We start from the raw sequence: 27,865 nt of genomic DNA on the forward strand, positions 1-27,865 counted from the left end.
CACAATCTTCATCGATGGTGTGGTGCCAGAGGCTGCCATGCCCACAGCCACAGTTGTGGCATGGCTTGGCCAAGGCCACGGGGTGGGAACAGGGGCAGTGAGGGGGACATGCCAAGTCAGCCGCCTGGGTTGTTGAAAATGATTAGCTCAGTTTGCTAATGAGCTGGCTGCAGGTAGGGCTCCTCCTGCCCGTGCCCTCTTAGCCCTGCTCCCGCTGTGACACTGCACGAACATGGGAAGTTTCTCCCTTCACTCTATCCTCTCAAGCAATCCTGGCAGCAGCAAGGATGAGAAGAGGCACTGGCACAGACCAGGCAATGGAGAGATTTCCTTTATTATATCCCAGCCTGATGGAGCCAGACTTCCAACAGTACTAATGCACCTGACAGGGGAGCCCCCAAAGTCAAATCCTTCAATTCAGGTCCATGCCCACAATGTTAGTGGTCCAAAACCAGCACCAGTAATTTCTGAAGGCCCTACATAAGCACACGAGCATCGTGTTCTTGCAGAAGTGAAGGGGCTTGGTGCCCATGTGGCTGCAGAATGTATTGGAGAGAGATCTGAGAGGGACACTGTGCTCCCTCCCAGGAGGGACTCACAATCAAAGACAGAAAAACAGGGATCAGGGATGAATTCTCAGCCTCTGAACAGCCATGGCTGACTTCCTCCCCATCTGATGTTCCAGTCTGGATCTCAACAGTCCTTAGGGACAGGCAGGGTGATTTCTTATCTCAAATTCTTTGTTTTGAAAATGCTGCATAGACAGGCTGAGCAGGGAGAGGGGAGAGGAACCAGACAGGCTTGGCCAGGAGTTAAGAGGAGGGAGAGGAGAGGTACAGGTCCCATCATGTTTGGCATAGGCTAGGGACCTTGAGAGGTCAAGCTGCAGTTTGATGGCTTGGAGCCAGTGTGGCTCCTGGCCAGCTCAAGGCCAGTTACCAGGAGCCACGGCACTCAGCATCTCCCCCAAACCAGATCCCAAGAGCCATCCCACAGCTGAAAAACACAACGTGGGGTCCAGCTCCACAGCCCATCTGGGAGATGTGAGTTTCACCAGCGTCTCCAGCTCTCCAGAGCAGGGAACCCATGCTCCAAGATTGTCTATATCCCAGACAACATCCATATCAGAGATAGGTTTCCAGCACATTTAGTCATGTCTGCTTCAGCACCTCCCCAGCATCTCTCCAAACACTGACCGGTGGAGATAGTAACTGCAAACACACCAGAACCCTCCCAGGCTCCTAGCAACCTGCTCTCTTCCTTCCAGCAATCCTCCTCCAGCTCGAGTTGATGCTGAGCTCAAAGTGCTATCCCTGCCTGGTGCCCTTGGGGCGGCAGAGGAGATCAGGGTGGTGGTGGCTGGACCTGACCTGCAGCTGCCAAAGCGAGCAGGAGGGGATCCCAAGGATGGGAGGGGAGAGCAAGGAAACCGAGAGAGATCCTGTCACCCATCTGCCCCCAGGGAGCCCGGCTTACCCTTGCAGGCCTTGCGGTCGGTGATGGCCTTGCTGAGGTCGCGGTAGAAGCCCTCCTTGCAGTAGTGGCAGTGCCTGCCCGCCGTGTTGTGCCGGCAGTTGAGGCACACGCCGCCGCTCTTGCGCCCCGACAGCTTGAACAGCTCCATGTTGAAGCGGCAGCGCCGCGCGTGCAGGTTGCAGTTGCAGGCTGGGAGGGAAGGGCAGAGAAGGGGAGAGGATGAGGGCTGAAGGTGAGATTCAGGACCCTCTGGGTGGGCTGGAGCTGCCCTGGTGTCCCCCCCGCAGTGGGGGGTTGTGCTGGGACCGGGATGGACAGAGCTCAGCACATCGTGTCCCAGCATGACGTGCAGGTGTGCAGCACCCACAGCCTGTGGGGCCGGTGCCGTGAGGTCAGGGCCGAGGAGGAGGGACCCGTGTAGGAAATGGCACCACTCGGCTGAAGGCAAGCAGGTGTGGGAGGGAGGGCTGCAGCTAGAAGGTTTGGCAGTGCCATCTGAGCACTTGCAGCCCCATGGTCCCCTCTGCCCCTTCCCTGGCAGCTGGCTCTGGTGACAGAGCCCACCCGGCCTTCCAGCAGGACCACCCACCTCATGCCAGGCTGTTTGGCAGCCTTCCCCTGTAAATGAGCCCCCAACTCTTTATATTTATGGCTCTGTCTTGTGTGCATGAGCCACACACACAGAAAAACCCACGCAGCAGCCTCCGTGTGCTCACATCCCTGCGTGGGCATGCACAAACATGCACAAGCACATGTGCACACAAACATACCCACAAACATATGTGCACACAGACATGCACCAAAATCCCCCCCGAGCTGTCCACGTGCCCACAGACAGGCACACACAGATGTGCACAGAAACATCTGCACACCCTTACATGTGCACGCAGAAATTAGCCCCGGGAAGCACACAGCCCTCCTGGCTGGTTCCATGTGTGTGAGATAAAAAGGCAAAGCGCTGCCTATTCCAACTTAACACTCTTGCAAAAAGATAATGGGAACAAGATTTCCTTCGGCAAAACGCGGCGCCCTGCTCCCCCAGCCCCGGCCCCCTCCCCGCGCTGGTAAATTGAGGTTGGGTGAGAGCTTTTCCAGGCCTGCTGTGAAATTCATTAACGTGTCGGCCCAGCTGTAACTGCCCGGCCTGGCCTGTGGGAAGCTGCCTCCCCGCAGCCAGCCGAGCTTCGGCCGCACAGATCAAACAGCGCCTCACCTGCCCCGGCGCTCCGGCCACGGGCTCGCTGCAGGGAGACAGAGCAAACCCCCGCTGTAAAAAAGAGCTTTCTGGAGGCCTGAGTTGAGCAGAAGGTTAGTGCCAGCACACTCAAACCTTGGCTGCCCCCAGAGCTCCCCTGAGTTATGAGATTAGTGAGAAATCACATGGCAGGCATCAAAATAACACCGGTGTGGCTGTAGTGCTTGTTCCTTTTGAGCTGTTTTCTTTTTCCCTGGTGACAGTGGAAAACTGGGATTTTTAAGGCAAATTCTGGGTTGTGGTGTGGATAGGGAAAGCAGCAAATACTGCCCAAGGCCCCAGGCAGCACAAGATGCTGCTGAACTGGGGATGTTGACATCCAAACAGGCTTTGCCAGGGCTGGAAGAGACACAGTGAAGTGTTCTGACAGCCAGGGTGCACTTGCAGGCTCCAGATAATGGGACAGGGACAACACAAGGTGGTTTTTGCTACAGAACTGTGTCAAAGGAGCAATTTTTGGGAGGAGACGGGCCTTGTTTTCCCCTTGCAGCACAGAAAGGCAAGTGGGGTCATCCCAAAAGGCACTTCTGTGTCCCTCTTGGAATGCCCCCAGCACCCTCTGGGGAAGGAGAAACGCTGGCAGCCCAGAGCGGGGGCTATGGGCAGTGGAGGAGAACTCTTGGGTAAATGATTCGCTGCCCTCAGTGCAGGTCCCTCTCTTCCTTCAATTTAGTTGGTGACAGAGGAACTGACAGGGCCTTCTCCTGGCATCATTGACCCTGGCACATCCTGATCTACCCCAGGGCCACCCTTCCCTCGGAACATGCTGCAGAGCCTCTGATCCCCCCAGGAGCTGGGTCTAGGGAAGAAAACCTGCCCTGGTAGCCCAGCATGATTCCCTCTCCTTCAGGCAGTGGTGCTGCCTGCTCTGGGCTGGTGACGGTAGCTGCCAAGGCGGGATTCCAGAGCCAACAGGGGAACCTGGCTGGGCTTGGCCACCCCGGGCTGGGGGGCTGTCCCCACTCAGGGACAGGGTCACACCAGCACGTACGGCAATCCTCTCACCCCCTGGCGCAGCCATCCGGAGCTAATCGGGGCAGACAGGTCCCCCCTTAGCAAGCTAAATACTCTCACTGTTCCTAAGTACTGAGGCAGTTGTAAGCTCTGTCTGTCTCCTGTTAATCACTAATTAAAGGCTTGAATGTTCCCTGCTGTTTGGGGTATTAATAAGAATTTAATTGCACAGTTTGGGGCTAATTACCTGGTAGCTCGCTTCCGCCCTTGTACAGTATGCCCAATTAAACAATCATATGATCAATTAAACAATCACAAGATCTAATAATTTGCAATAATAGACTAATTAAACGTTGACACCTTGCAATGGAGCAATCTTTTGTCTCCCTTTTGATGGTGTTTGAACCCCTTCCCAGGCCCTGGCCACCCTAAAACCTTTCCTCCTCCTCCAGGGTGCTGCAGATGCAGGAGCCTGGAACGACAGCACGAGGGGCTTTGGGACAGAGACCCTGGCAGGGGTCAGGCAGCACCACGCACCGAGGCACACGGAGGGCAGGCAGTGGAGCCCGCAGGGCAGGAGCAAGGCTCACCGCCCCTACAAGTTCCCTGGGAATAATTAGGGAAGGCAGCCGGATCAGCGAAACCCTAGACCGGCTGCTGCTGCCAACCCGCAGCGGATTTGAGCTACGCCCCTGCTTTGGCTGGAGGAGAGCCTGGCTGGGACACAGGGCAGGATGAGGCTGCAGCTCTCGGTTCCAGGGCAGCCGAGACCAGAACAGCCCCTTTCCTCTCATCCACACTGTCCCGCCGTCCTGGGGAAACTGTCGGGGGAGAGGGCTCACTCTGCTCCTACCAAGAAGCAGCAGGAGAAGACCCCAGGGGGCTGCGCGGGACAAGGCTGAGACACTCCAGCCCCATCCCGGGAGGAGCAGGACCCAGGATGGTCAGACAAGTACAAATCTCCTCTGCCGGGCTGTCTGCCTTCCCCTGCACTCCAGATCCGCTGCGACTCTGGGAGGGGGGTGTCCAGACAGGGGTGGCAGGGGCATGCTGTCCGCTTGCCCACCGCCCTCCCCCTGCGCTCCCCGGGAAAGGAGAGTGGCTGGTGCTGCTGGGAACTCACTCGTTTCCAGCACGTCTACTGGGGAGCAGGTGCAAAGAACCCTGCCAGGGGAACTCCCAGTGGGAGGGAAAATGTACAGGAAGGGGCACAGGGCACAAGGGAATTACATGTGATCCTCCAAATCCCAGCACCGCTCCCGGGATTTGTGTTTTCAGGCACCGACATCCCGGGTGGAACACCTCCCCCCACCCCGAGCAGCCTGCGAGGTTTTCCCAGGAGAGCGCCACCCCTTCCCCGCCGAGGCCCAGGATCAAAGCAAGCTCCGGGCATTATCCTGGTGCTCCGCAGAGCGCTCCTGCCGCGGCGGCCACAAAGGGAACAAGGGCTCCCGCATCACCAGCGAGTGCATCAATTACTTCCAGTGACTGCCTCGTGCTAATCCGCTTCCCCTCCTTCCCGGGCCGGGCGTTTGGGGGCCGGGCTGCCCCCAGCAGCTCGTGGGTGCAGCCTGAAACCGGCAGCAGTGGAGGTGGAAGTCTGCAGAGATAAACATGGGGGGTGCCCAGGATTCCGGCAATCCTGCTCCTGCCAGACCCTCTGCTGGGATTATCCTTCACACAGCCTCTCCCAGGCTAAAAGCTGGGGGGATATACATGGGCAGGGACACGTCCCTCTTCCCTGCCCTGGACACACAGAGCATCCCAGTACTGGCAGGGCAAGCTCCCTGCGGGACCTGCAGCCCCTAGGGTGTGTCAGGAGAGCCTCCCGTGCCTGCGGGCCGGTGATCTCCAGCCACCAGGCACGGGGCCGTGCGCTCCGCGGCACAAAGCTGGCACTGTGCCCTCTTGCCAAGCCAGCAGCTTGGCAAACCCACTGTCACTGTCCCGGCTGCGACAGCCCCGAACCTCCCTGCTTACCAAACCCACGCTGACCCCCTCAACCCTGCAGCACAGCCATGTCCCCACGAACGCCACAGCCACCCCACGGCAGCCGTGCTGGGGCTGTGCCCTGTGCCAGTGCTCAGACCTCAGGCAGTACTTGCCTGTTTCACCTGCGCGTTTCCCAGAGGCACAAACTCTAGTGAAACAACAAATGTTTGTCCTCACCTCCAGCTGAATGGACGCATGTCCCAGCATCATGCCGTGCTGCAGGACATCAGTTTGTCCCCGTGCTGGAGCAGGCAAAGACTCCCAGGCACTGGACTGAGAAAAAAACCCATGCAGAGTGCTGGGGAGCGCAGAGCCAAGAGCTGACACATCCCAACATGACCTGAAGCTGTACCAGCTCCATGGATCCATTCTCACCCCCTTTCAGGGCGTTGCGATCCCCCACCCTGCCCTTGGGCTGTCACTGAGCTGCCAAGCCCCTGCATCCACCCACTTTTCTCCTCTTCCTCCCACTCCCCAGCCACGTCTGACATCCACCACCACGAGCCTGCATCAGCGCTGTCTGACCACAGGACAGAGTCCGAAACCCCGCAGCCCCCAGGCTGAGCAAAGGGAACTTCCCGGGCAGCCTCTCCTTTTAATTGGTGCTAATTGCTGCGTCTGTTCGTGCTGGCTGGGGAGATGTCATTGTTGAAAGGCACAGAGGGGAAGGCTCGGGAAACTAATCCAGCTTTCAGCCGCTAAGCCCTTCGAAGGCGGGTGATGGAGAAGCTCTTTCAGGTCCCTTCAGAGTGGGCACAAAGCCCGAGAGAGGGAAAGGAGAAAGAAGGGGAGCGAATCAACAGGAAAAAACTACTTTCACACGCAGCTCGGGCAAGGGTCTTTGTGTGCGGGGCTGTCGGGGGGGTTGAAGGGATGGCGCTGCGGCCCCGCCTCCTCTTCCCTCTCTCGTTTATCTTTTCAGCTTCATCTGCCAAAAGGGTGACGCAGCTGGGGGCTGGATGCTCAGAGCAAGGGACCCTCACCCCACTCTGGACGAGATGGACAGAAAACCTGCAGATGCTACTCAAAAATGAGCCTCCTCTGGTTTAACCTCTTTTGTGCCAGCGGAGCCACCTCCACTGCTATCGCTCTGCTCTACTGGAGGATGTGGCAGTGAGGCAGGTGCAGAGTGGAGGGGACAGCCAGTGGGGTGAGGTCCTCCCTGTGACCTGGGGGTTTCCATGGGCTCATGCACCTGCCGAAGGCCTCCCCTGCCTGACCTGCAGCAGCCCTGGCAGGGTGCAAAGGGAGGGTTTTTTCTGAGATCCAAAACTCGTCTTTCTGGAACAAGTGGAAAAACACAAGGGCTGACACATTCCCAAAGGGCATGAGGTGGCTTAAAGCATCAGCTCCAGCACTTGCTTTGAATCCACTGCCTTTCCCTTTCTTAGAATGGCTTCTAAGCCATTCTTAGAAGAAATCTGCTGCAACATGTGTATATTGAAGTGGACAGCTGGGTTCTCAACAAGACATCGATCACAAATACTAACAAGTCCTTCTGACCTCTGGCACATCCACTGAGCCTTTCAGAGGCTGATTAATGGTACAGCTCTCCCTTGTCTCCATCTTCCCGCCACCCCCTGAGACCTGGGCTCCTGTCCAGGAGGAGCAAAAGGCTGTTCCTCCCTCTCCCAGACATTCACAGGGCTCTGGCATCCCTCAGCTCCATCCCAAAGCAGGACAAAAAGCAAAATTCTCCACCAAAATCCCATAAAGATTCATGAGCAGGAGAGCCAACTAATACCCATTTGATGTTTTGGAAATGTTTCATTTTGTGACAGTATTTTTAACTTAGGGAAACCTTTGCAAGGACAGACAAGCTAAAACCACCACACAGACTGAACATGAAGGATGAAATTGTGAACTGGGAACCTCAAACTCTGCCAGGTTTTTCTGCCTGCTCCCCGTCCCCAAGCACATCTCACAGGGAACTGCTGCGGTTGCCCCTCCAGCCCAGCTAGTTTGCTGCCCAAGGGAAAAAATCCCAGAGGAGCATCCCACACTGGGGTCTGCTGATTGGCTGGAAGACACTAGTGATTTTTGGGAGGGTTTTGGTGCTTTGGCTCATGGTGGAATCGCTGCATCTCTTACAGGACAACTGCAGCAGAGACAAGGTGGATGGTTGAGCCTTTCCCAACCCTCCAGCACAAGGGATGCTCCCCAGCATCTCTGGACAAGCACACTCCATCGTTTTGGCTCAGCACCCATCACTTCCTACCCTGATGACCTGTTTTAGCATTTCAGCCCCAGAAAATAAAAATGTTTAAAAATGCCTTACCCAGACACTCGTTGGCCTCACGGGCACTAGCCCGCTGCCAGGGCCGGTCGTAGTGGAAAGGCTTGCAGCGGTCGCACTCGGGTCCCTCCGTGTTGTGCTTGCAGTCGCACACCAGCTTCTGCTCCTTATCCTTAACGCAGCGTGCCGCGTGCCCGTTGCACTTGCAGCGCCCGCCGACCTGCAGCTCCCCCACGGCATAGTAGTAGGGGCTGGAGCCCGTGGCCCCCTCCTCCTCGCCGGCGTCCCGGCTGCCCAGGTCGCGGAAGAGGTGCGGGCGGCTGAAGACCACGCGGATGTCGGTGGCCGTCACCCAGTCCTGGAGCACGGGGCTGCTGTCGAAGTCCTGGGCCGAGGGTCGCCCATCAAGGGTGCTGAAGGCAATGAGCCCCCCGGTGAGCGGGTAGAGGTCGGTGAGGCCGTCGGTGCACAGGGCCTCCTGCTCGTTCTGCTTGGTGACCGTGGCCTTGCTGGGCTTGCCGTAGATCTTCCGGCACTGGGAGGAGTAGTACTGGTAGGGCACCCAGGTCTTACCATAGTCCATGGACTTGAGGATGGCGGTGGACTCGGGCCGGGGTGAGCAGAACTGGAGGCTGACGTAGACCACCTCAAACTTCTTGCCAAGGGAGAGAGTGAGGGTGACGTTCTGGGGTGAGTGGTGGAGGGTTTCCGAGCGCCAGCAGGTCATGTTGGAGGCGGTGTTGAGGTCGGTCAGGTAGGCGGGTGGGTGGGCTCGGCGCGGGTCCGAGGCGTTGCAGTGCCGTGTCGGGGGCTTCCCACACGTGCTGGAAGCTTGAACCTCCTTCCCAAAGGCAGCATTGACAAATTCAGGGATGCAGCGTCGAGGAGCACCGCTCTCATCATAGCAAGGGTCTGGGGGGGTCTGCTGGGCCACAAAGGGGTTCACTGTCTGGGACAGGCCCAGCATGGCAGTGGTGAGGAGCAGGCGCAGGAGCTGCAGGACCTCCATCCTTCTGCGGAGAGGGAAGTGGCTCCTCCCTGAAGGAAGAAGAACAAGAGTGTCTGGTGCCAGCAGTGTCATGGCCACAGCACCACTCATATTGGGAGGGCTGGTAAGGGATGGAAAACTCCACCATGTCTGGTCTGTCACCTGTACCCATCTTCCCACCCTGTGTCCACTGATGCAGTATCCTGGGGGCGGGGCAGGGAGGCAGTTACTTCCTTGTTGCCTCATCCACACCAATCCCTCACTGCTCATCAGTGGGACTGAAATACCATGGAAATGGGAAAAGGGTGCTTTGTACCTGAGCTTTGGGTACAAGGGGTTGAAATCAGGGTACAGCCCTTCCCTGGCCTCTTAGAAACTGTCCTGTGGTGACAGGAATGTTCCTGTCTGCCAGCAGCCCTGGCTGTCACACAGTTCAGAGATCCTGTTATTGCATGGCTGACAAGGGCTGGTGGTGGGGAAGAGTTAGGGGAGATCTTTCAGATGCATCAGGAGCTGCAAACCCCAAGTTATCCACCTGTAGCACAAAATAGCTCCTGACAGAGCAGGAGAAACAGACAGCAGCAAAAACACCTTGAAGGCACATTGTGCAAGAGGCAGGAGCTCATTGGGATGAAGACCTGAAGCTCTTGAACACACCACTACTTTCTTTGCTGGCTATGGGCACAGTGGCTGGGTCCCCTCTATGTTCCTCTGCCACACTACTCAGCAGCAAAGGAAGTAATTCTGTCCTCACCCCCAAGAAATCCAGGTCTGGGTCTGGTATGTTTGTTGACTGGGGGAAAGGCCAGGACCAAATGCAGGACCTGGCTGGGCCCCTCTCTCAGCAGCTGCAACACAGGGCCAGGGAGCTTAGTGGCTCCCAGGGGATGTGACCCATCTCCTGCATTGTTGGTTGAAGAGTGGAAGAGCTCTGGAGGTCACATTCCCTCCTGCTGGCTCTGAATGCATGAAGGACCTTCCATACAATGCAGGTTGGCCATGTCCTATTCTTGCCATAGCAGACCCTGGAGCCTCCTGGACGGGTGGGTGGCATCAGCCCTGCCATCCCATGGGTTGTGCTGCACCAAAGCCAAGTTGTCCAGCCTCAACCAGCCCAATGCCATGACCAGGCAGGAGGAGGGGATCCCTTGATCACCCCCACTCCCACTAGTAAATCTTTACAGGATGACTTGTGGTTCTCTCTGGGGAAGGAAGCTCTGCATGACCTAGCTCAGTATCTTGAGCTCCAGCCTCCACCTACAGCCCCAGTGCCACTCCTGCCTGTCCAGCTGGCCATTCTGGCCAAAGCAGGCTCCAAGGAAGAGCCCATTTCAATGATACAGGACCTTTTATTGGTTTGTTATTCCATTCTGCAAAGAAAAAGGAGCCATGACACTGCGGAAGACAACAGCCTCTCCAAGCTGCCAAACCACTAATGAGGGGAAGCTCCTCCCTGCCCAGCCACGGTCAGCCCAGCAGCCACAGCCTATGCCTGCCAAGGGAGCAATGGGGACAGGGGTCTCAGCCCATCCTGGGATATCTCCCCCAAGGCAAAACCTGCCCCTGCCACTTCTGTGCTGTTTCCTCACTGCTTAATCCTCTGCTGATGGAAAAAGAGATGTGAAAAATTGGCAGCTCCCTTGGTGGTCCCTGCATCACCCCAGCAGCACAGTTCCAGCTTTACCACAATGCTGCAGAGGACATGTTTTTGGGGACATGTCAGCCCATGGTTTGGTGGCTTGGCTGCCAGTACCACAAAGGATACTGTCCCTGGAGTACCCAGAGCATTAAGAACTCACTACTTGAGGAGTGTGGCTGCAAGATTAGAGACTGCAGGGATGTAGCAGTCACCACAGCAGAGGAGGTGCCATGCCACAAACAGCAGGCAGTGAAGAGCATTCCCCCACTGCAGGCAGCCTTCAGGGCCCTGTTGGGACTCCTAGCCCCACTGCAGGCAGCTGCCTCCTGGGCAGGAGATGAAGATATGGCTGCTGCCAGATCCCTGCTGCTGCTTGTTGAGCAAAGGCTGCAGCTAGTGAAACCCTCAACACAATCCTGACAGGATGGTCCCCTAGCCCCTGCCTGGTGCTGAGCAGAGCACAGTGGGCACAAGCCCCTGCCAGCCCCTTGGTAGGGCCCAGCTCCTGTATTCTCACCCAGTAAAGGGGCTGATGAGGGACCCCCCTCCACGCCTGGCACAACCGGGCCGTGCACATACCTGCCGAAGCCAGCACAGCACCTGGGGCCCTGCCAGCCCTCTCCCCCCCACTGTCCCCCTCCAAGTGCTTGTCCCATAGAGGGCACACAGTCAGATGCTGCAGCCATCACCTCCCATCCCACCACCCAAAGGGCAGCACTAGCAGGGACACAGCCCTGTGGGAAAACCTCTGCACCAGGAGGAGAGAGGAGAAATCCCCAGGGGTCCTCAGCAGCTGCATCCATCCACTCCAGGGAGAATCAGGATGTATGGAACAAGGAATCTACTAAACCCTGCCAACAAAGAGTCTCCTCCACCTCCTCTCTGTTATGTGGCAGCAAGGTGACAGGAGTAGGGACATGCTCAAACAGAGACCTTTTAATTTCCTCTCTGGTAAGACACAAAGGTGTGGGGAAACCCTTGCCCAAGGGAAAGTGACAGCAGCAGCATCTCTGGTAGCCAGGGGAGAGGCCACAGGTGAAGTTGTTATGAGCACTGGAGCAGCAGGTCTAGGACCCAGGACTAGGTTACTACTGGCTTAGGCATGCATGGGGGCATGAGCATCTCTTGCTCATCCTCTCTGCCCCAGTGGGGAGCTTTGTCCCTCCTGCAAGTCTTACCAAAGCACAAGTCCCTGGGGTTCAGTGTCAAAGTTTTGGTGGCTCTGCTGCCGGGGAGCAGCCACTGGGGAGCCAAGAGTTGCTCAGCAGCACATCAGCACTGCAGAGGCAGGGCAGGAGTGGAAATCATTATCATCCGCAGGACCACACACAGGCACGCACACTCCGTGCTCAGCTCACCCCATTATCCCACTGAAAGAGAGCTGGGGCCACTGGTCTCCATGGGCCTCACCTCCGTATTGGAGAGGAGGGCAAGCTGCAATCTGCTCCCTTTCATGCATATTCAACATGACCCTGGGACTGCCGGCAAGCTGCCAGAGAGGCCTGGGAGTGGGTGTTTCTCTCCCTGGTCCCCATCTGCCCCCCCGCCCTTTCTACTTCCCAGTTTTGCTGCCCCTGGTTCAGATCAAATGGAGACACTGCTGACTAAGCAGAAAGAACTGGGATGACCCCTGGGTGCCGAATCCAGCCCAGCACGTTCCTGGAACTGGCATGAGGAGGGACGTGAGCAATGGAGCCCCTTTCCCAGGACAGCATCCCAAGGTGTCCCCAGAGAGGCTCGCGGGGGGCTGCCAGCTTCCTGCCACCAGCAGCAGCCGTGGCCCGGGAGAGTGCAGCAGCAGGGCTCACCCTTCCCGAGGAAGCGGCCGCCCTCCAGCTCCTCCCCAGAAGCAGCTGCATTTTTGAGGTGGGCGATTTCCTCACTCCTCCACCCCGGGAATGCTAACAGCCGTGCGGCTTGGAAGGAAGTCATGCTGCCGGAGCGCTTCAGAAGTGCTTGAAAAAAAAATTAGCTTCCACATCCAACACCTCCACACCCCTTTTCTCTACAACCACACGCTTCCCAGAGCAACCAGCAGTGTTTCCCTGCCTTGTGGGAGACTTGTCAGGGTAATGCTCCAGCCCACCGTGGGCTTCTTCTCCATCATCTTTGCAGGAGGCAGTGCCACCGAGGGTGATGCTGGGTGCAGATGCATGCCTGGCGCTCCAGGTCTCCCAATGCTGAGCCGTAGGGTAGGTAGGTGCTTGGTCCCCAAAACAAACGTGAGGGAAGTGTAGCAGGTGAGGCAGGACAAGGAGAGCAAACTTCCCACAGCGTGGATGCTGGTGCCTACAGCAGGCCCAGGATCACCACCTGGCAGACCAGGGCCACAGCAACTTTGCTGAAGTAATTACAGGATTAGGTGGAACAACACAGGGCAGGGAGGGAAGCAGGTTATTAACCAGATTTGATCCCAGGACCTTTGCAGCACAGGAGCAGCCTTCTCTAATTAAAGTGGAGGGGAAGGCACGAGTAGTGCTCTGCTGTTGGAAAAATGTGGGCTTAGAGGGCAGGTGATGGCTAAGGCTGGGCAGCCAGCACTGCCCTGGAAGGGGATGGGAGAACCCCAAGGAATGACAGCTGCACTCCTCCAGGGACCTGCGCTGCTCCCCCATGTTGATGCCCCCGCACCGATGCTGCTGCCATGCTGCAGCCCACTGCATTTCCCCTCCAGGCCAGGACAGCACCGTGCGTGGGGGAATTGCATCACTTGAGGAAAAGACGTGGCCTCGCTTGGAACTGGTCAAGATGGGAATCACTGGTTCCCACGAGGGGCTGCATTGGCCTGTGCACAGAGATCAGGTCCTGGGCGCCAGCGTGGGGCAGGGATAGAGCCACCCCCACACATGGGGCACAAACATGCACAGCAAAAGCCACGGATCAGGAGGCAGAGATTCCTGGGCAAGGACCAAAGGACCTGAGCACTTGAGGGAGTCCAACAACTAAGACTCTTAGGTAAGACTAATCCAGGAGGATTGCTCGTTCCTGCACCGTGCCATCGCCAGTAAAGCCCACCAGCATCTCAGATGTCCTCTGTGAAGGAAGCCACTGGGAGGATGGGACAGGACCCAAAGTAGAAGAGAAATTATGTGCTCAGAGAAGCTGAAACCCGGCACAAATGACCAGAGCGTGTCCCTTAACCAGGGTGTATCTGCTGCTACAACCTGCACATTTCCACCTTGTTACAGGTACTTTGTAATGAGGGCATCTGCACCCCCTTGCCACATGTGCTGTGGTAGCCACCCTGCGCAGTTCTGCCCCAGCCCATGAGCAAGATCCATCCTGAGGGGCTGCCAGGGTCCCTGGATACCCAGTCCCTCTCCTACCATAGCGATGCCAGCTCGGGGAAGCTTAATTCCTCCAGCCAACAAACAGAATCAGGCCCAAACTCTGCTCCAGCCATGGATAAATCATTCCATGTGTTTCTGGGATATAAAAACACAACTGAAAAGTATTTAAAGTGAAAGGAAAAACTCCGTGGAGCCAAGGTACTGGTCCGGCTCAGCTTTCCAGAGGGAGGGAGTGTGTGCTGGGAGAAGCTGGAGGGATGCAGTGTGGCTGGGAGTGCTAATCGCCTTCCCAGCCGCTAATGGAGCAACTGGTGCCCACTTGGGACACGGCTAATGGCACAAAAGAGATGCCTCACTTTCCTTTACAAGCTCCCTCCTCTCTCCTCATATTTAAGTATCAGAAGCTTCTGAGTGCTTATGGCCCCACATCTGCAGGGCTGCCCACTCTGCACAGCCCCTCGGGCTCAGCAGCCTGCACGCACTGCCCAGGGGGGCAATTCCACAGCAGCATCTTCCTGCAGCAGGCACTGCAGGTGATGGATATTGCAATGCACTCTTGGCAGGTCGGAGCCAGACTTAGAGAAGCCATCCGATACCCGGCGGTGCCAGGAGACGCATACAAATTACACTGCACACAGGAAAGGATGGGCCAGATTCTGACCTCAGTGCTTTGGCATCAGCCCGAAGTAACTCCATTCACATCGGGCCAAACCAAGACGTAAGCAACTCCATTCAAATTTACACTGGCATACCTGTGGTCAGGATCTGGCCTGGCTTGAATTAGTTGCAGCCTGATGTTACAAAAGGCAGCAACAGAGCCCAGATTTCCAAGGTTATCGAAAACAATCAAAAATAAAAGAAAAAAGAAATCCACCATAAAACAAACAGGCTATTCAGCTATGTGTATGGAGCTGTCAAATGCAGGATGCTCAGACATATCCCTGCTCACCAGTTTCAGTAACTCATAGGCCATGCTGACCAACAGGAAGGAGGGACCAACGCCCAGCACAGGTGTCCTGCTGGGTCCCCCATGCCCACTCTGCTCACCACTGGCCCCTGGGCAGAGGTGGTCCTGCTCTGGGCAGAGGAGATTTCAGTAGAGTATCACCCATTATGATGTGGACCTGAATCCATTTTGCTGCAACACTCCTTGCCTCCCCCAGCTAGTGCAAGCTGCAGATCTCCTCCTAAAGTTCCCAATGCAACAGCAGCTTAAGGAGATATTTGAAGCACTTGACCTTGCAGGACAAGCAAGCACTGCCTGGATGCATTTGGACTCAGTAGTCCTTGTGGGTCTCTTCCAACCCAGGGTATTCTATGTTTTTTTCTACCCCATTTATTAACCTCTACTACATCTTGACCAGTTAGGTTTTTTACCCAACTCGAACCCCACCGCAGCCTCCCGAACCCCTCTGCACATTTGTAACACAGTGCTTGGCTCTACTGAGAGCTCTCAGCAGCATCCCTCAAGGTCTAAGGGTTTTCCTCCCTTTACTCCCAGTGAATGCAAGGGACTCAGAGTTCCAGTCCAGAAGTCCTCATTGCTTCCACTCCTTTCCACTCCATATGAGAATAAAGTGATCTGGTTTCCATAACATCCCTCATTGCATTTTCACAACATGCCGGGCACAGATGTTGAAAATAGTCTGGATGAATATTTAAAATGGTATTCAGAAATGACAACATTTGGCCAGCTTTGAAAGATCTCTCACATTGGGCAGAGGATGGCTCACAACAACGGGCTGGAAACACAGTGCACTTTGGCATCTAATTCTTTTTTACCCCCTCTCTGGCTATTGGTACGATATTTCATGCCCCTGGTGTCCCACAGTCTGTTATTGCTTGAGTGCCAGCCAAGCCTGCAGCATTAGGAAGAAGCTGTTGTGTACGTTTTCAAACATCACGGGGCAAAGTGGAATATGGAAAATCTGTCGCGTTTCCATACCGAGCGCAAGTGTCCTGTGCAGGCTCAGGGAGGGGCTCGAAGGGGCACAAAATAATTGCTTCCTTATGGGGCAGGGCCTGACTAACCAGCGTGGGGAAGAGGAGGCAGAGGTGCTGCCTCAGCACCCTCGACATGCTGGGCTGCTTCCCTGCTGAAGACACCTCAGCACACCCCCTCAAGGTGTGCACTGGTGCTCACCTCCTCCTTCAGGGCTGGGGAAAGCCCCTCTCAGAGTCACACCTCTGCCAGCAGCCCAGCCAAGGCGGGACCTCCATCCCATCCAACTCAGCCTGAAGACACCATTGTTCTGGTGCTCAGAGAGTGGTGGAAATGCTCCTCAGCCTGAATGCTTAGCAGCCTGCATTTCTGGTGAGCATCTTGTGCTCAGCTGCATCCCTAGGCCAGGCTTCTCTCTTCCACAGCCTGCAGACACACATCAGCTCCTTCCCAGCCTAGCATTACACCTGCCCTCTTCTCTACCTTTCTTCCACACACAGGTAGAAGAGGACGGGGTGTTGGGACCCTTCCAGCCCACCCTGCTCTTGGACTGCTGGATCTCCTGTCCCCTCATCAGTCCTCTCCAAACAGGTGTCAGAGCAGCACAGCAGCTCCCTCTGTTTTGTAAATGGGATATTGCAGAAAAAGAGAAAAAAAGTTGCCCTCCATCCATCCGAACCCCTTGGAGGCTGTTTCCAGCACACGGCCGAAGCCACATCCCTCTCCACTGGTTACAGAGAGCTCTAGCCTCTCCTGGCTCTGAGAGACAGGCAACAGCAAACCTGGCTGGGGAAGAAGGGTCTGTGGCATTTCCAGCCATGCAGGATGTGCACATCCATGTCTGCACTCAGTATAGTCTCAGCCTGGCTACTGGTCCAACACAAATGGCATGGATGGAGGTGGGGATGCTCAGCCTGGCTTACATCCCATACGTTCATGGGATGAGCTCCCTGAGAGAGAAGTATTCACGCCCAAGTGCTGCCTAGATGAGCATCAAGCCAGCAGGACCCAGCACTGCCAGAGCAGCTTGTGCTCCTGCCCATGGGGCCTTCCTCACCCACCCTGCTTGGTGACACAGCAGACTGCCAAGCACCATTTCCCCATCACACCAGTTAGTCCTCATCCCAAGAAAGGTATTTCCACCCACCCACTCTCCAGTGGGCCAGGGAAGCTGCAGGATGGTGTTTTGAGGAAATGAGGTTTCAGCAGCTCCAAGAGAGGAAAGCAAAAGCAAACCCACCAAATGCAGCCCAGCTTCCCTTCCCGTGAAGCTGCTCGCTCTCGCGTTCACTGGCCAGATCTCTCACCCCAGCTGTGGCTCAAAGGCCAGGTGCTCAGGGTGCCGAGGGTCTCGCCCAGTCTGGCTCCAGAACTGCAGCGGAGCAGAGCACATCCCACGGGAGCCGTTTCCAAAGGGAGCCGACCCACCCCGCAGGGGAGTCTCTCGGGGCAGCCGCGCTGGGAAGGGACCAGAGACGGACCCCAGCCTGGGATGGTGATGCCGCCCGCCCAGGTGGGTTTGTGCCGGCGGAGCCCTCACGGGTGGAGAAGGGCCTGCGGTGGGAGCGGCGGGCAGGGGACCACGTGCATGCCTCGTGCCCGGTCAGCCGGGGCTGGCACCGCAGGCTCGGCCTGGCAGGGCTCCCGCCGCTGCCCGCACCGCAGCTCACGGAGCGGGGCCGGGGCTCCGCCGGGCTGCGACACTGCGGGGCTCCCTGCAGCGCCGAGGAACCCCGAGCCGGCCCCGCGGGCCGGCGGCGGCAGCGAGCCGAGCCGGGCCGGGCCGGGCCGGGCCGAGGCGGCCCGGAGTGCGGAGCGGCGGCGGCGGCCGGAGCTGCCCGGGGACGGGAGCGGGGCTCGGCGGCGGCCCCGCTGCGGGGAGGTCCTGTTCTCGGCGGTGAAAGGATGGAAAGGGAAATAAAGGGAGGGTGAGTGCGGGGGGAGAAGGAGGAATAAAAGGCAACGAGGGAGGGAGCGCTGGGGAGGAGAGCGGGAGCCCGGAGCGCCGGGAAGTTGGGAGCGCAGCTTACCGCGGCCAGGCAGGTAGCGGGGCCGGTCTGGGCGACAGGTCCGGGAGCGGCGGCGAGAGGAGCCGGGACCGCGGCGGGGCGGACGGCGGGCAGGGGTAACTCCTTCCCGGTGCTGGCAGCAGCACGAAGAAAAGAAAAAAGTGAAGAAAAGGGTGTGTGTGGGGAAAAGCAATGATAACAAATTTCCAGGGAATCGTGCGTGGGGGACGAAATAAGGCGAAATAGTGGAAAGCGGGAGCGCTGCTCCCGGCGGTGCGGGCGGGTCCCAGCGCCGTGCCCGCAGCCGGCCGCGCTCCCGCCCGCTCCACCGTACCGCCCGCGGCTGCTTCGGCTGCGGGAGGGAGGGGGGAAGCGGCAGGGGAGGGCGAAAAAGGAGAGGAAGGGAAAAGAAAAACCACCCCTTAAAAAAAATAAAAACGAAAAGAAAAGCAAGAATTGGAGAAACTGAGCCCCGACCGCCGCCTGGACGTGGAGTAAAAAGACTCCAATAAATCCCGGGTTGAAAAGAAGGGAAAAGTCACCTCCCCGAGGAAATCAGAAGCAGATTTCGAGCCATTTAATCACATGCAAGGAGGTGTGTGCGTGTGCGCCGCCCGCCGCCGCTGCCAGCCCTGCCTCCGCCCTCCGCCCCGCCGGCAGCCCAGCGGGCAGGGCCGGAGCCGGGCGGGAAGCGGGGCCGCCCCACCGGCGGGCAGCCCTCCCCGCGGGGTCCCGGGTGCCGCCCCACCGGCGGGCAGCCCTCCCCGCGGGGTCCCGGGTGCCGCCCCACCGGCGGGCAGCCCTCCCCGCGGGGTCCCGGGTGCCGCCCCACCGGCGGGCAGCCCTCCCCGCGGGGTCCCGGGTGCCGCCCCACCGGCGGGCAGCCCTCCCGCCGGTCAGCGCCGCGGGGTCCCGGTGCCCGCGGTCCCACCTGCTGCCCGGCCAGCCCCGCCGCGCCCCGGGAGTTCGCTCAGCCCACAGCGAGTCCATCCCCGCGGAGTGCGGGTGGCTGCCGGCCGTAGCCCACCACGCCGAGGGCTTAGCGATGCCGCAGCCAAGGCAGCCGATTATTCTCCCTCTGCTTCCCAAAGCAAATGAGGCATTTACCAAGCGGAAGCAGCTCCTCTTATGGAGAAAGCTGGCGTCTCCGCTCCATCCCGTGGTGCAAGGGCTTTTCACGCGCTGCTGCACCAGAGTAGCCCTTGGTCTCTGATTTTTGGGTAGGGAGGGAGAGAAGCGGGGCAGTTACGTACCCAGCCCAGCTGCCTCCGGGCTGCCCCCGGGGGCTGCTCCTCTATCCCCAGACCACCTGCGAGCAGGCCATGAAAAAGGTGAAACTAATTTAGTCAGTTTGCGCGAGGCGGTGGAGGAGAGCAGGAAGCTCGGACCTGGATTCTCTCTCTCTCACTGGGGCCGTGTTCACAGTCCTGCGGCCCCCGCGTCTGCCAGCTCAGCCGGGGGAACATACTCTTGTAACTGCCCTTGCAATGGGTGTGAGGACTGAAGCCCCGGAGGTGGGAAGAAGGGCAAGGTGCCAGCACAGTGCCCACCCGTTGTGTTCAAAGCCCCCACCCACCATCACCCTGCTCCCGGGGGACCCCCGGTTACCCACATCCTGTTGCTCTGGGGCAGCAGGTTGCAGGAGCAGCTCTCCCAGCCGGCTGGCAGATGCTCGCTGAAGGAGCAGAGCCCAGCTGGCCGCGAGCCCCAGGGGAATTGCTGTTTGCTGCTCTCTGCCTTGTTGCACTAAAGATGTTTCCCCTCCTATTCCAGCAGCAGGGACGTGGATAAACAAGAGTGAAGTCACCAGGACAGAGGAGACCTGGGCCATGAGCAGGGAAACCTCAAGGCTCTAAGTCCAATGCTACGGGTGTCTTGTAGCCCCCCTCTCTCTCTCATGGACACTTGTGTGTTTGGAGAGCTGGGCAGTCAAGCCAGAGGCCATAAAAGCAGCTCCAATGCAGGTCCTAGATGGGATGCTAGTGCAGGGCCAATAATTGCTTTGTGTGGGATCACATCAGACTGCGGGACAGAGCAAGGCCCAGCATTGCCAGGACAGTGTGGCACCAGGGACAGGCTGGGATGATGAAGGCAATAGGGCAAAATGGGGTATGGCTAGAAAATCATGAAGTGACACAAAACAGGAATTGCCCAAGGGATAGACCTGAAGGCATTTTCTTCACCGGGAAACACAAGGACAGCCATGAACAGGAGCTGTGATACTGACCCAGCCTGGCCTGGCTGCTCCAGGGTGGTGCTGAGCTGGGGGTCTGCATCACCAAAACCTCAGTGCTGCTGTTTTCACACCCACTGGACCCCCACCCTCCCGTGACTCAAACATGATGTTGGAAGTGCTGGCCACTATATGGAAGAGTTTTGGGACTGCTCTCCACAGGCATTACATCAGTGAAAGCCCAGTTGAAATGGGCAGAAGCTGTTTCCTGAATCCCTGTTTCCCCTGTTCCCTCTTTATAGGATGGAGAGCCTGAGAGAAAGATGTGAATCTGGGTTTGGCAAGTGGGAGTGCTACAGACATCAGCAGGGATGGAACACTCACTGAGGTAGGAAACAGACTGAGACCCTGTTGGTGTTCCTCAGCATGCTGACATCACCGAGTGTTTGCTGCCTTCCTGGGCACATCTGGCAGGACAAGAGGGCAAGCACGCTGTGTTGTTTGTCACCCTGTGGTCTGCAGGAAGTTCTGCCCGTTGCAAGCTCCCATTCTGCATCTATTCCTGCTCCTTGTGCCTCATGAAAGCACAGCATCTGGTGCCAGCCAGGCCCCCAAGTTAAAAAAGGATTGCTGAAAGGACATAGAGATTCACAAGCTGTTGGAGCAAAAGCACCAGCACCAAGTCAGCTGGGGCAGATACAGAATTGTCAGATGGGTTGGAGGGACTTTAAAAGATCATCCAGTCCAATTGCACAGCAGGGTTATTTTTCACTAGACCAAATTGCTCATTCAAACCTATCCTTGAGCCCCTGCAGGCATGGGGCAGACACAGCTTCTCTGGGCACCCTGTGCCTGGCCCTCACTACCCTCACAGGGAAGAATCTCTTCCCAATATCCCATCCATCCCTGCCCTCTGCCAGTGGGAAGGCATTCCCTGTGTCCTATCACTTCAAAGGCCCTCTCCAGCTCTGTTGGAGCCGCTTTAGGAACTGGAAGTCCCCCTGGAGCCATCTGGCCCCCAGCCTGATGCCCTCTTCTACCCTCTGTACCTCGCCCTCCCATCCCCCCTTCCCTTGCAGCACACGCTCAAAGCCAGCCCAGCCCTGCGGAGGACTGCCCTGGCCATTGCCTTGTGCTCACAGAGCGGCTCGGACCCAGCACCGGGCAGCGGGCAGCGGGCCCTGGAGAGCAGAGAGCGGGCACTGGAGAGCAGAGAGCGGGCAGCGGGCCCTGGAGAGCAGAGAGCGGCAGCGGGCAGCGGGCAGCGGGCCCTGGAGAGCAGAGAGCGGGAGCGGGCAGCGGGCACTGGAGAGCAGAGAGCGGCAGCGGGCAGCGGGCACTGGAGAGCAGAGAGCGGGAGCGGGCAGCGGGCACTGGAGAGCAGAGAGCGGCAGCGGGCAGCGGGCACTGGAGAGCGGGCAGCGGGCAGCGGGCCCTGGAGAGCAGAGAGCGGCAGCGGGCCCTGGAGAGCGGGCAGCGGGCCCTGGAGAGCAGAGAGCGGGAGCGGGCAGCGGGCAGCGGGCCCTGGAGAGCGAGCAGCGGGCACTGGAGAGCAGAGAGCGGGAGCGGGCAGCGGGCCCTGGAGAGCAGAGAGCGGGAGCGGGCAGCGGGCAGCGGGCCCTGGAGAGCAGAGAGCGGGAGCGGGCAGCGGGCAGCGGGCACTGGAGAGCGGGCAGCGGGCACTGGAGAGCGGGCAGCGGGCAGCGGGCACTGGAGAGCGGGCAGCGAGCCCCGCGCCCCCCGCGCCCCCCGCGCCCCCGCCGTCGGTACACGGCGCTCTTGCGCCCCCTGCCGGCCCCGCCGCGCAGCGAGGAGCCGCGGCCGCGCGGGGCCCGGTGCCCGGGGCGCGGTGAAGCCGGTGCCCGGCACCCCGCGGCTGGCTCGCTTACTGATGAGCCCAGCTGTCATCCAGGGCACAGCCCCGCCGAGGAACGTGTCACAGAGGGCAGCCCCAGCCCCATCCCGGCGTGTTGGAACGGCTCCTTGAGGTGAAGGCTCATGTTTCCAGACAAGCAGGGAAGAGACCCTACCTACTGCCTCGCCCCCTCCTTCTTCAACCTCCTCACTGCACTGACAGTGGAGAAGGAAGAGCTTTACTGCCAGAAGGGAGGACTCTTTCCTTTGACTGGAAAGGGTGCCAGAGGCCCCTCTCCCTGTGCACTAGGAGAGGAGGATCCCATTTCAGCCACTGGGTCATCCTCAGGATGATTCCATAATTCTCAAATTTCTCTTCTTTCTGTGCTATTTACTCTTCCAAGGGCACTTTATCTGCCTCCCTTTTGGGACTATCAGTCTCCTGACAGACACATCTGCCTTCCCACTCTGTGTTTAGAATTTGTCCCCACACATGGTTTCTTCTGGAGTGCAGGTCACAGCAGCTGTTGCCAGGAACTGATATGTGACCTTGCAGGGAGGTACAGGTGCCCTCCTCATGGGGTGTGATTTGCCCAAGGCATCCTGCCATGCTCTGTCACACCAGTGGCTTGGGGCTCACCTGAGCCTCAGCAGCCCTTGGGAGTCTGTTCCCTCCACCTGGACTCTCCTGCTCATCAGCAGCTTTTCCACAGGCCCCAGTGCATCCATGATGCATTTGGGTCCTTCCTCTTGCTCTGCACAGCTGGGGAACCCAGATGTCCTGGGCTGCCTGCCCAGCATGGGGTCCAGGTGCTGGCAGCACCCAGGGTTTGAGCACTGTGGAGATATGGGGCAGCCCATTTGGGTCCACCCTGGGTACATGTAGCCCTGTTCTGGGTCACAACAGCTCTTCTCTGCCTCCCAGGAAGGTCAGTAGGAGCAGTTCGCCCTCGTGGAGACACGGTTTACTTGTTGAAAGGTGTGCAGTGAGTGTGGCTTGGGGAAATGGCAGCCAGTGTGATATCACCAACAAACCCAGCGTATAATTCCATATAACACATATAACTGCTCTGCAGTGACATTAGGTGGACTTTGCCCTGCCCTGCCCCTGCTCACCCGAGCATGAACATTGCACGGGCCAGGCACAGTGCTGGAGCTTAAGCTTACAGCCCTGGGCCAAGGTGAGGCAGTGCAAGGCACTGTAACCTGCTAGCAAGGCTGGAGAGATGCTGAACCCACAGCAGTGTGTGCCGAGGCCATGTTCTGGTGTCATTGCCATTCCCAGTCTTGGACTGGAAAGATGCTGCAGAGGCTGGGGACGATGTGCAACACAGGCCTCAAACACACTCCATGCCCCCAGGAAGTGGCAGTTCTGCCAGCACTCCAGGTCTTGCTCTTCTAGCACATCTTCTGCTCTATGTTTGTTATCCCCCTGTGGAGACTTTTAGCCCACGGCAAAGGGATTTGCATGGCGCTGCTCACAGTGAAAACATTCCTGGACAATGCTGAACGTGATGAGCACGTCCCAGGTCACCCTATTCAGCAAGCAGCTGGGGTCAGGAATTCATTTTGTGCCTCTTTCTCTCTCATCAGCTTCCTGAGCTGCAAGACCTAAGCCTGGCCCTTTTCCTAAACATGCTTTGGTTCATCTTTATCTAATTCCATCCCCTCACGACTGCCATGGCTGTGTGTGCAGACCGCTCAAGAATGTCACCCCCACACCTTACGCTCCTGTCTGTGCCCCCCTGCTCTGCAGTGACTGCTATGGCACCGATATGTTCCTTCCCCACGGAGGCAAAGGAACATGCGTGTCCCCAGGGGCGCGATCGCAGCAGCCGCGGGACCCTCCAGCCCCGGGGGGAGCGGCGGGAGCGCCCCCGGCCCGGCTCGGCCCGGCTCGGCCCGGCTCGGCCCGGCGGCCGCGAGGTGGAGCCGTTCCCCCGCAGCTGCGCCGGGGAGAGGCTCCGGCAGCTGAAGCGCCGGATGCACGGTCCCACGGGGGCGCTGACAGCGGAGGGTGTGTTCCCATCGGCGGCAGGATGCCGCGCTCATCCTCTTACCATCAGGGGAAGGATGCTGTGCTTGTACAAGTGGGAGGACGCTGCGCTTGTCTTGCACGCCGTGTGCCAGGGCAGGAGCCTCGGCATACTCTCGGGGCGACGGGGGCCTCTCAAGGATGCACAGCTGCCCACCAGCGGCATCTCTGCTGAGCGGGATTATGTGGCTGCAGAGTGAGGGTTTCCCCTGGGAAACATCTCTCCTGTATTTTAAGAGCTGTTTTCCAAGGGCCCAAATGCTGTTCACGGGCCTGAAGTCAGAAGCAAAGCTTAGCTCTAGCACAATGGGCTCTTTTAATAAACCTCGTCAGCTATCTCAGCATCTTCATGTGCTGGGGACCCCGCTCCTGTCGGCTCTCGTTTCCCTGCTCCGAGCCTTGTGCAGGGATCCGAAGGAGGCAGGCCGTGCACCGGAGGAATTTGTGAGCCCTGCCGGAGGGCAAATAACATCTTGTCTGCAGCGTTGGAGGAGCGGGTGGCCGCTGCAGAACGATGTGACAATCGGAGCACAGCGTGTGCCTGGTGCTTCAGGGGTGTTCCCAGCGAAACACCAAGGGAGGAGGTCCACAAACCTGCCTGGCAGATGGAGGCTGCCCTGTATGAGCCGGGAGCAGCTTGCTGGGCTGGCTCTGGCGTGGCTGGGGTTGAGGTTTGGCTTGCATCTTGTTTGCTCCAAACCAATTCAGTGTTTGGGTAGATTTTGGTTGGGATTCCAGAAAGCCTCAGCAGCTTGGGCCGTGCCTCTGCTGCTCAGTTGGGCACAGCACAGGGGACCTTGGCTGCCCAAGGGTTGGGGGCCCCAGCCTGCTGCTGGGACCATGAGCTACAGCACAGAGATGCCAGCACAGGTCTCCAAGGCAGCAGGGCCTGTTGCTGCTCAGACTTGGCTCGAGCAGCTCCTGTGGCTCCAGACCTGCTCAGTTGCAAGCAGCAGCAGCAGCCACTGTGATATAAACAAATCCCTGTTTTTTGAGGTGGCCATGGGATTGAAGTGCCTGCCTCCTTGTCCTCTTTGGGAGTGCTGGTACACGAGCAGGCCTCTGGGGATGAAGGCAATTCACAGCCCCAAACTTGCCAGAGCTCCAGAGGTGTTTGGGCCATGCTCTCAGCCACATGGTGGGAATGCTGGGGTGTCCTGTGCAAGGCCAGGAGCTGGGCTCAATGTCTGAGGGCTGCTTTCAGCCCGGGCGATTCTGTGATTCTGTGAATTCCCATGAGGCAGCAGAAGTGTGAGCATATGGTCAAATGCATGCAGCCACACTTCTGCAGCCCTCCAGACTGTCTGGGGAGGTCATCCCTGCACTGCTTCTGCTGATGATCTGGGGCAGAGCTCCTAGCGAGGCAGGAGCCCAGGGGGTCCCTTGGTGTAGCCCTGTCAGACCGAGCAGGTGGCGCAGGCCTTGCTGGATCCACTAAAGACTTTTGTCTGAAGCTGTCCTGAAAATGAGTCTTTCTGAAAGGTGGTATGTGGCTGGCAGCCAGATGGTTGGGGGAAGAAGGGATATTGAGAAAAAGGGCTGGGACAAAGGGCTGGGAAAGAGTGACCAGGGTGAACAGTGAGAGAAGGAAGGCAGGAGAGGAGAGGTGGGAGGGAGGGAAGGGAAAGAAGCTCATATGAAAACATGGTGTAAAGAGGGAGAGAAGAAAGATGGGTTGGGGGGAAAAGAAACACACAGAGAGTTTTGTAACAACTTAAATTCATTCCAGACAATGTCCAAGGAGCCCTGGCAGCACGGGTTGAAACTAACCCTGCCTTTGATTTTATGAGTTCATTATATGTTGTTTGGGACAGTGATTCATGCATCTTGGCTGCTTCACATTTTCCCTTGTGTCACAAATGAAGAGGGGACCATGAGATGGATTCTTTGGATGGAAAGTATTCCCTCAATTGTTAGGTAGATGTCTCTGTGCCATGCAGAGATCCCAGGAGAGTGGTTTCCTGGGCTGCCTCAGCTCCCTGCACAGCACACAAAACCTCTGTGCCTCATGTCTTGCTCCTTCTTAAAGGGAAAGTACTGGGGATGGCTGGGCAGAAGGATGCCCAGTGGTGGCCATGTGTGTTCTGTACCTGCCCTGTGCTGCAAAGGCCAGATGGGCCAGAGGATGGACAGCTGGGAGAGCTCAGACCTGTGTGGGGAGCATATCCAGTCACCAAGGGTGGTCCTACAGCCAGTGTCCCAGAGCACATCTCTGCAGATGGTGAGGGAAGGTGACCCCAAGGCCACAGTCCCAGCTTGGGGACCATGCTGAGATCACACTGCAGCCCTGCTCTGGGTGCTTCTCACCTCCAGCCCCACCCCAAGACCATCACTGCACTTACAGGTTGTCACTGCACAAAGGTGCAAGGCACTAGATGAACTACGGGAAAAACCATTCAGGAGCAAGGTGGTGGCTTCCAGACCATTTTGGTTGGGAATATTTACAACCCTAATAATAGGCCCTGGTTAGAAAAGTAATCAAACCTGCCCAAGAAAGCATCAAAGTTTGCATTAGAGCTTACTGAAAAACCCCAATGATTTGGTTGGGTATTGTTACTATTTTTAGCTTTCTGTGTCATTTCAGGCTTTCCAGTGAAAGAAAGAAAAAAGTCTCAGATTTTTTAAACACATTGGTAGAGAAAATACAGGCCTCCAAAACTGGACACCAAAAGCTCTTTGCCTGGCATTTTCTGGTTTTGATTTAAAGTTTCTCTTCCAAATGAGACAAAGTTCAGCCTGAAAAGTTTTGACCAGAAAAGCATTTTTCAGTGTGGTTGGCCCTAGCCTGAGCCCTATAAATGATAGTGCTTCTACACTGGCTGTGACCAGCCTGCAGAACTTCCCATGCTGCTGTACCTTCACTGACCAGTGGGAAAGTGCCTCGAAGATCCACACTTATTGGGGCATGGAAACCTCTGCAGAGGCCTGAAGGAGCTCGAAAGGAGAGCTGAGACCTCCTTACAAGCCTGCACTAGTGCCAGATGAGCTTCATGTGGACTCCCAGGTCGAACCACCATGCAGAAACCCATCTTGAGGTGTGCTGTGGTGAAGAGGACAAGAAGCACTGGAGTGGGGTGTCTGACAGCTCGGGGTCTGGCAGGGAGGGTCCAGCCCTGCAAGCCCCAGTCTGCCCTGCTCCAGCTGGGTTCCAGAGGCCCAGGTAGCCCATGCTCCCTCCTTCCCTCAGGCCTGGGCTCAGGCACTGCTGTTCCTGTGGGGAGCCTCTTCTGAGAATGCAGCACACTCATTCTGCTGGGATTGCAGGCCAGCATCTTTCCCCAGCAAAAGCTTCACTTCAGGAAAATGAGGAGGGTTTTTTTTTTGTTTGAATGTTGTTGTTTTTAAAGAGAATTCTTAGGAAAAACACTCGCTGAGACGGATCAGTTCATGTTCAAAGTTATCCTGAGGCAAAATGCAGAGGGTGTGGGCTGTGATACACACCCACATCTGTACAATGAGGAAGGCAACAGTGCAAAGCAAAAACAATTGCATGAAAAGCTTTCCAACAACAAAGTTTGCAAACCCGCAGAGCCCAGGCTATTTCTTGTGGTTGGTGGGTAAGAGTTCCCAGATAATAGGGCCTGACAATGGAACAATGGGGGCCGAAAGACTCGGTTCATGATTAGGAGTTATATAACAGTGGCTGGCATTTATTAATAACACTCGTGTTGGGCTTCATTTTATTAGTTAGCACTTTTCAGGTTCAGAGCACTTTACAACCCCTGGCTATTCCATATTGGATGCTCAGCATGAGGTAACCTGGAGCAGTAGGAACAACCTTCATGCCTGCTTCTCTTGCAGACCTTAAAGGGGAGAAAGGAAAATGCCAAGCAATGGGCTTTCACTGGCTATTTGGGACCTTTCTTGTACCCCACAGTCATGGCATGGTATAAGATCACAAAGGAACGTCATTTGAGAAAATAGAGTTTTCTGAGATGTGTTACTGAACCTTAATGGTTACAAAGTGCTCCTTTCCATGGAGAGCGACAAAAACTGGGGCTCTCACTGGGACTCAGGAATAA

The 27,865-nt window shown here is 57.4% G+C and overlaps 1 protein-coding gene across 2 annotated transcripts in view; it reads right to left on the minus strand.

The window, feature by feature from the left end:
- Positions 1-18,437, minus strand: part of NTN3 (netrin 3) — a 33,471-nt gene extending 15,034 nt beyond the window's left edge. The window contains exons 1-4 of one of the 2 annotated variants that reach the window (XM_059861781.1): positions 18,324-18,437; positions 17,803-17,914; positions 7,956-8,951; positions 1,477-1,665 (exon numbers count right to left, since the gene is read on the minus strand). In XM_059861781.1, the coding sequence (XP_059717764.1) occupies positions 1,477-1,665; positions 7,956-8,922 (1,156 nt within the window). In that variant the 5' untranslated portion in view covers positions 8,923-8,951; positions 17,803-17,914; positions 18,324-18,437. Of the gene's footprint in view, positions 1-1,476; positions 1,666-7,955; positions 8,952-17,802; positions 18,298-18,323 lie in introns of those variants that run through there. The other variant, XM_059861780.1, reaches the window with a different exon arrangement.
- Between the last annotated feature and the right edge of the window lie 9,428 nt (positions 18,438-27,865).

Source organism: Haemorhous mexicanus, chromosome 17, assembly GCF_027477595.1.
Source record: "Haemorhous mexicanus isolate bHaeMex1 chromosome 17, bHaeMex1.pri, whole genome shotgun sequence".
Taxonomy (NCBI): Eukaryota; Metazoa; Chordata; class Aves; order Passeriformes; family Fringillidae; genus Haemorhous; species Haemorhous mexicanus.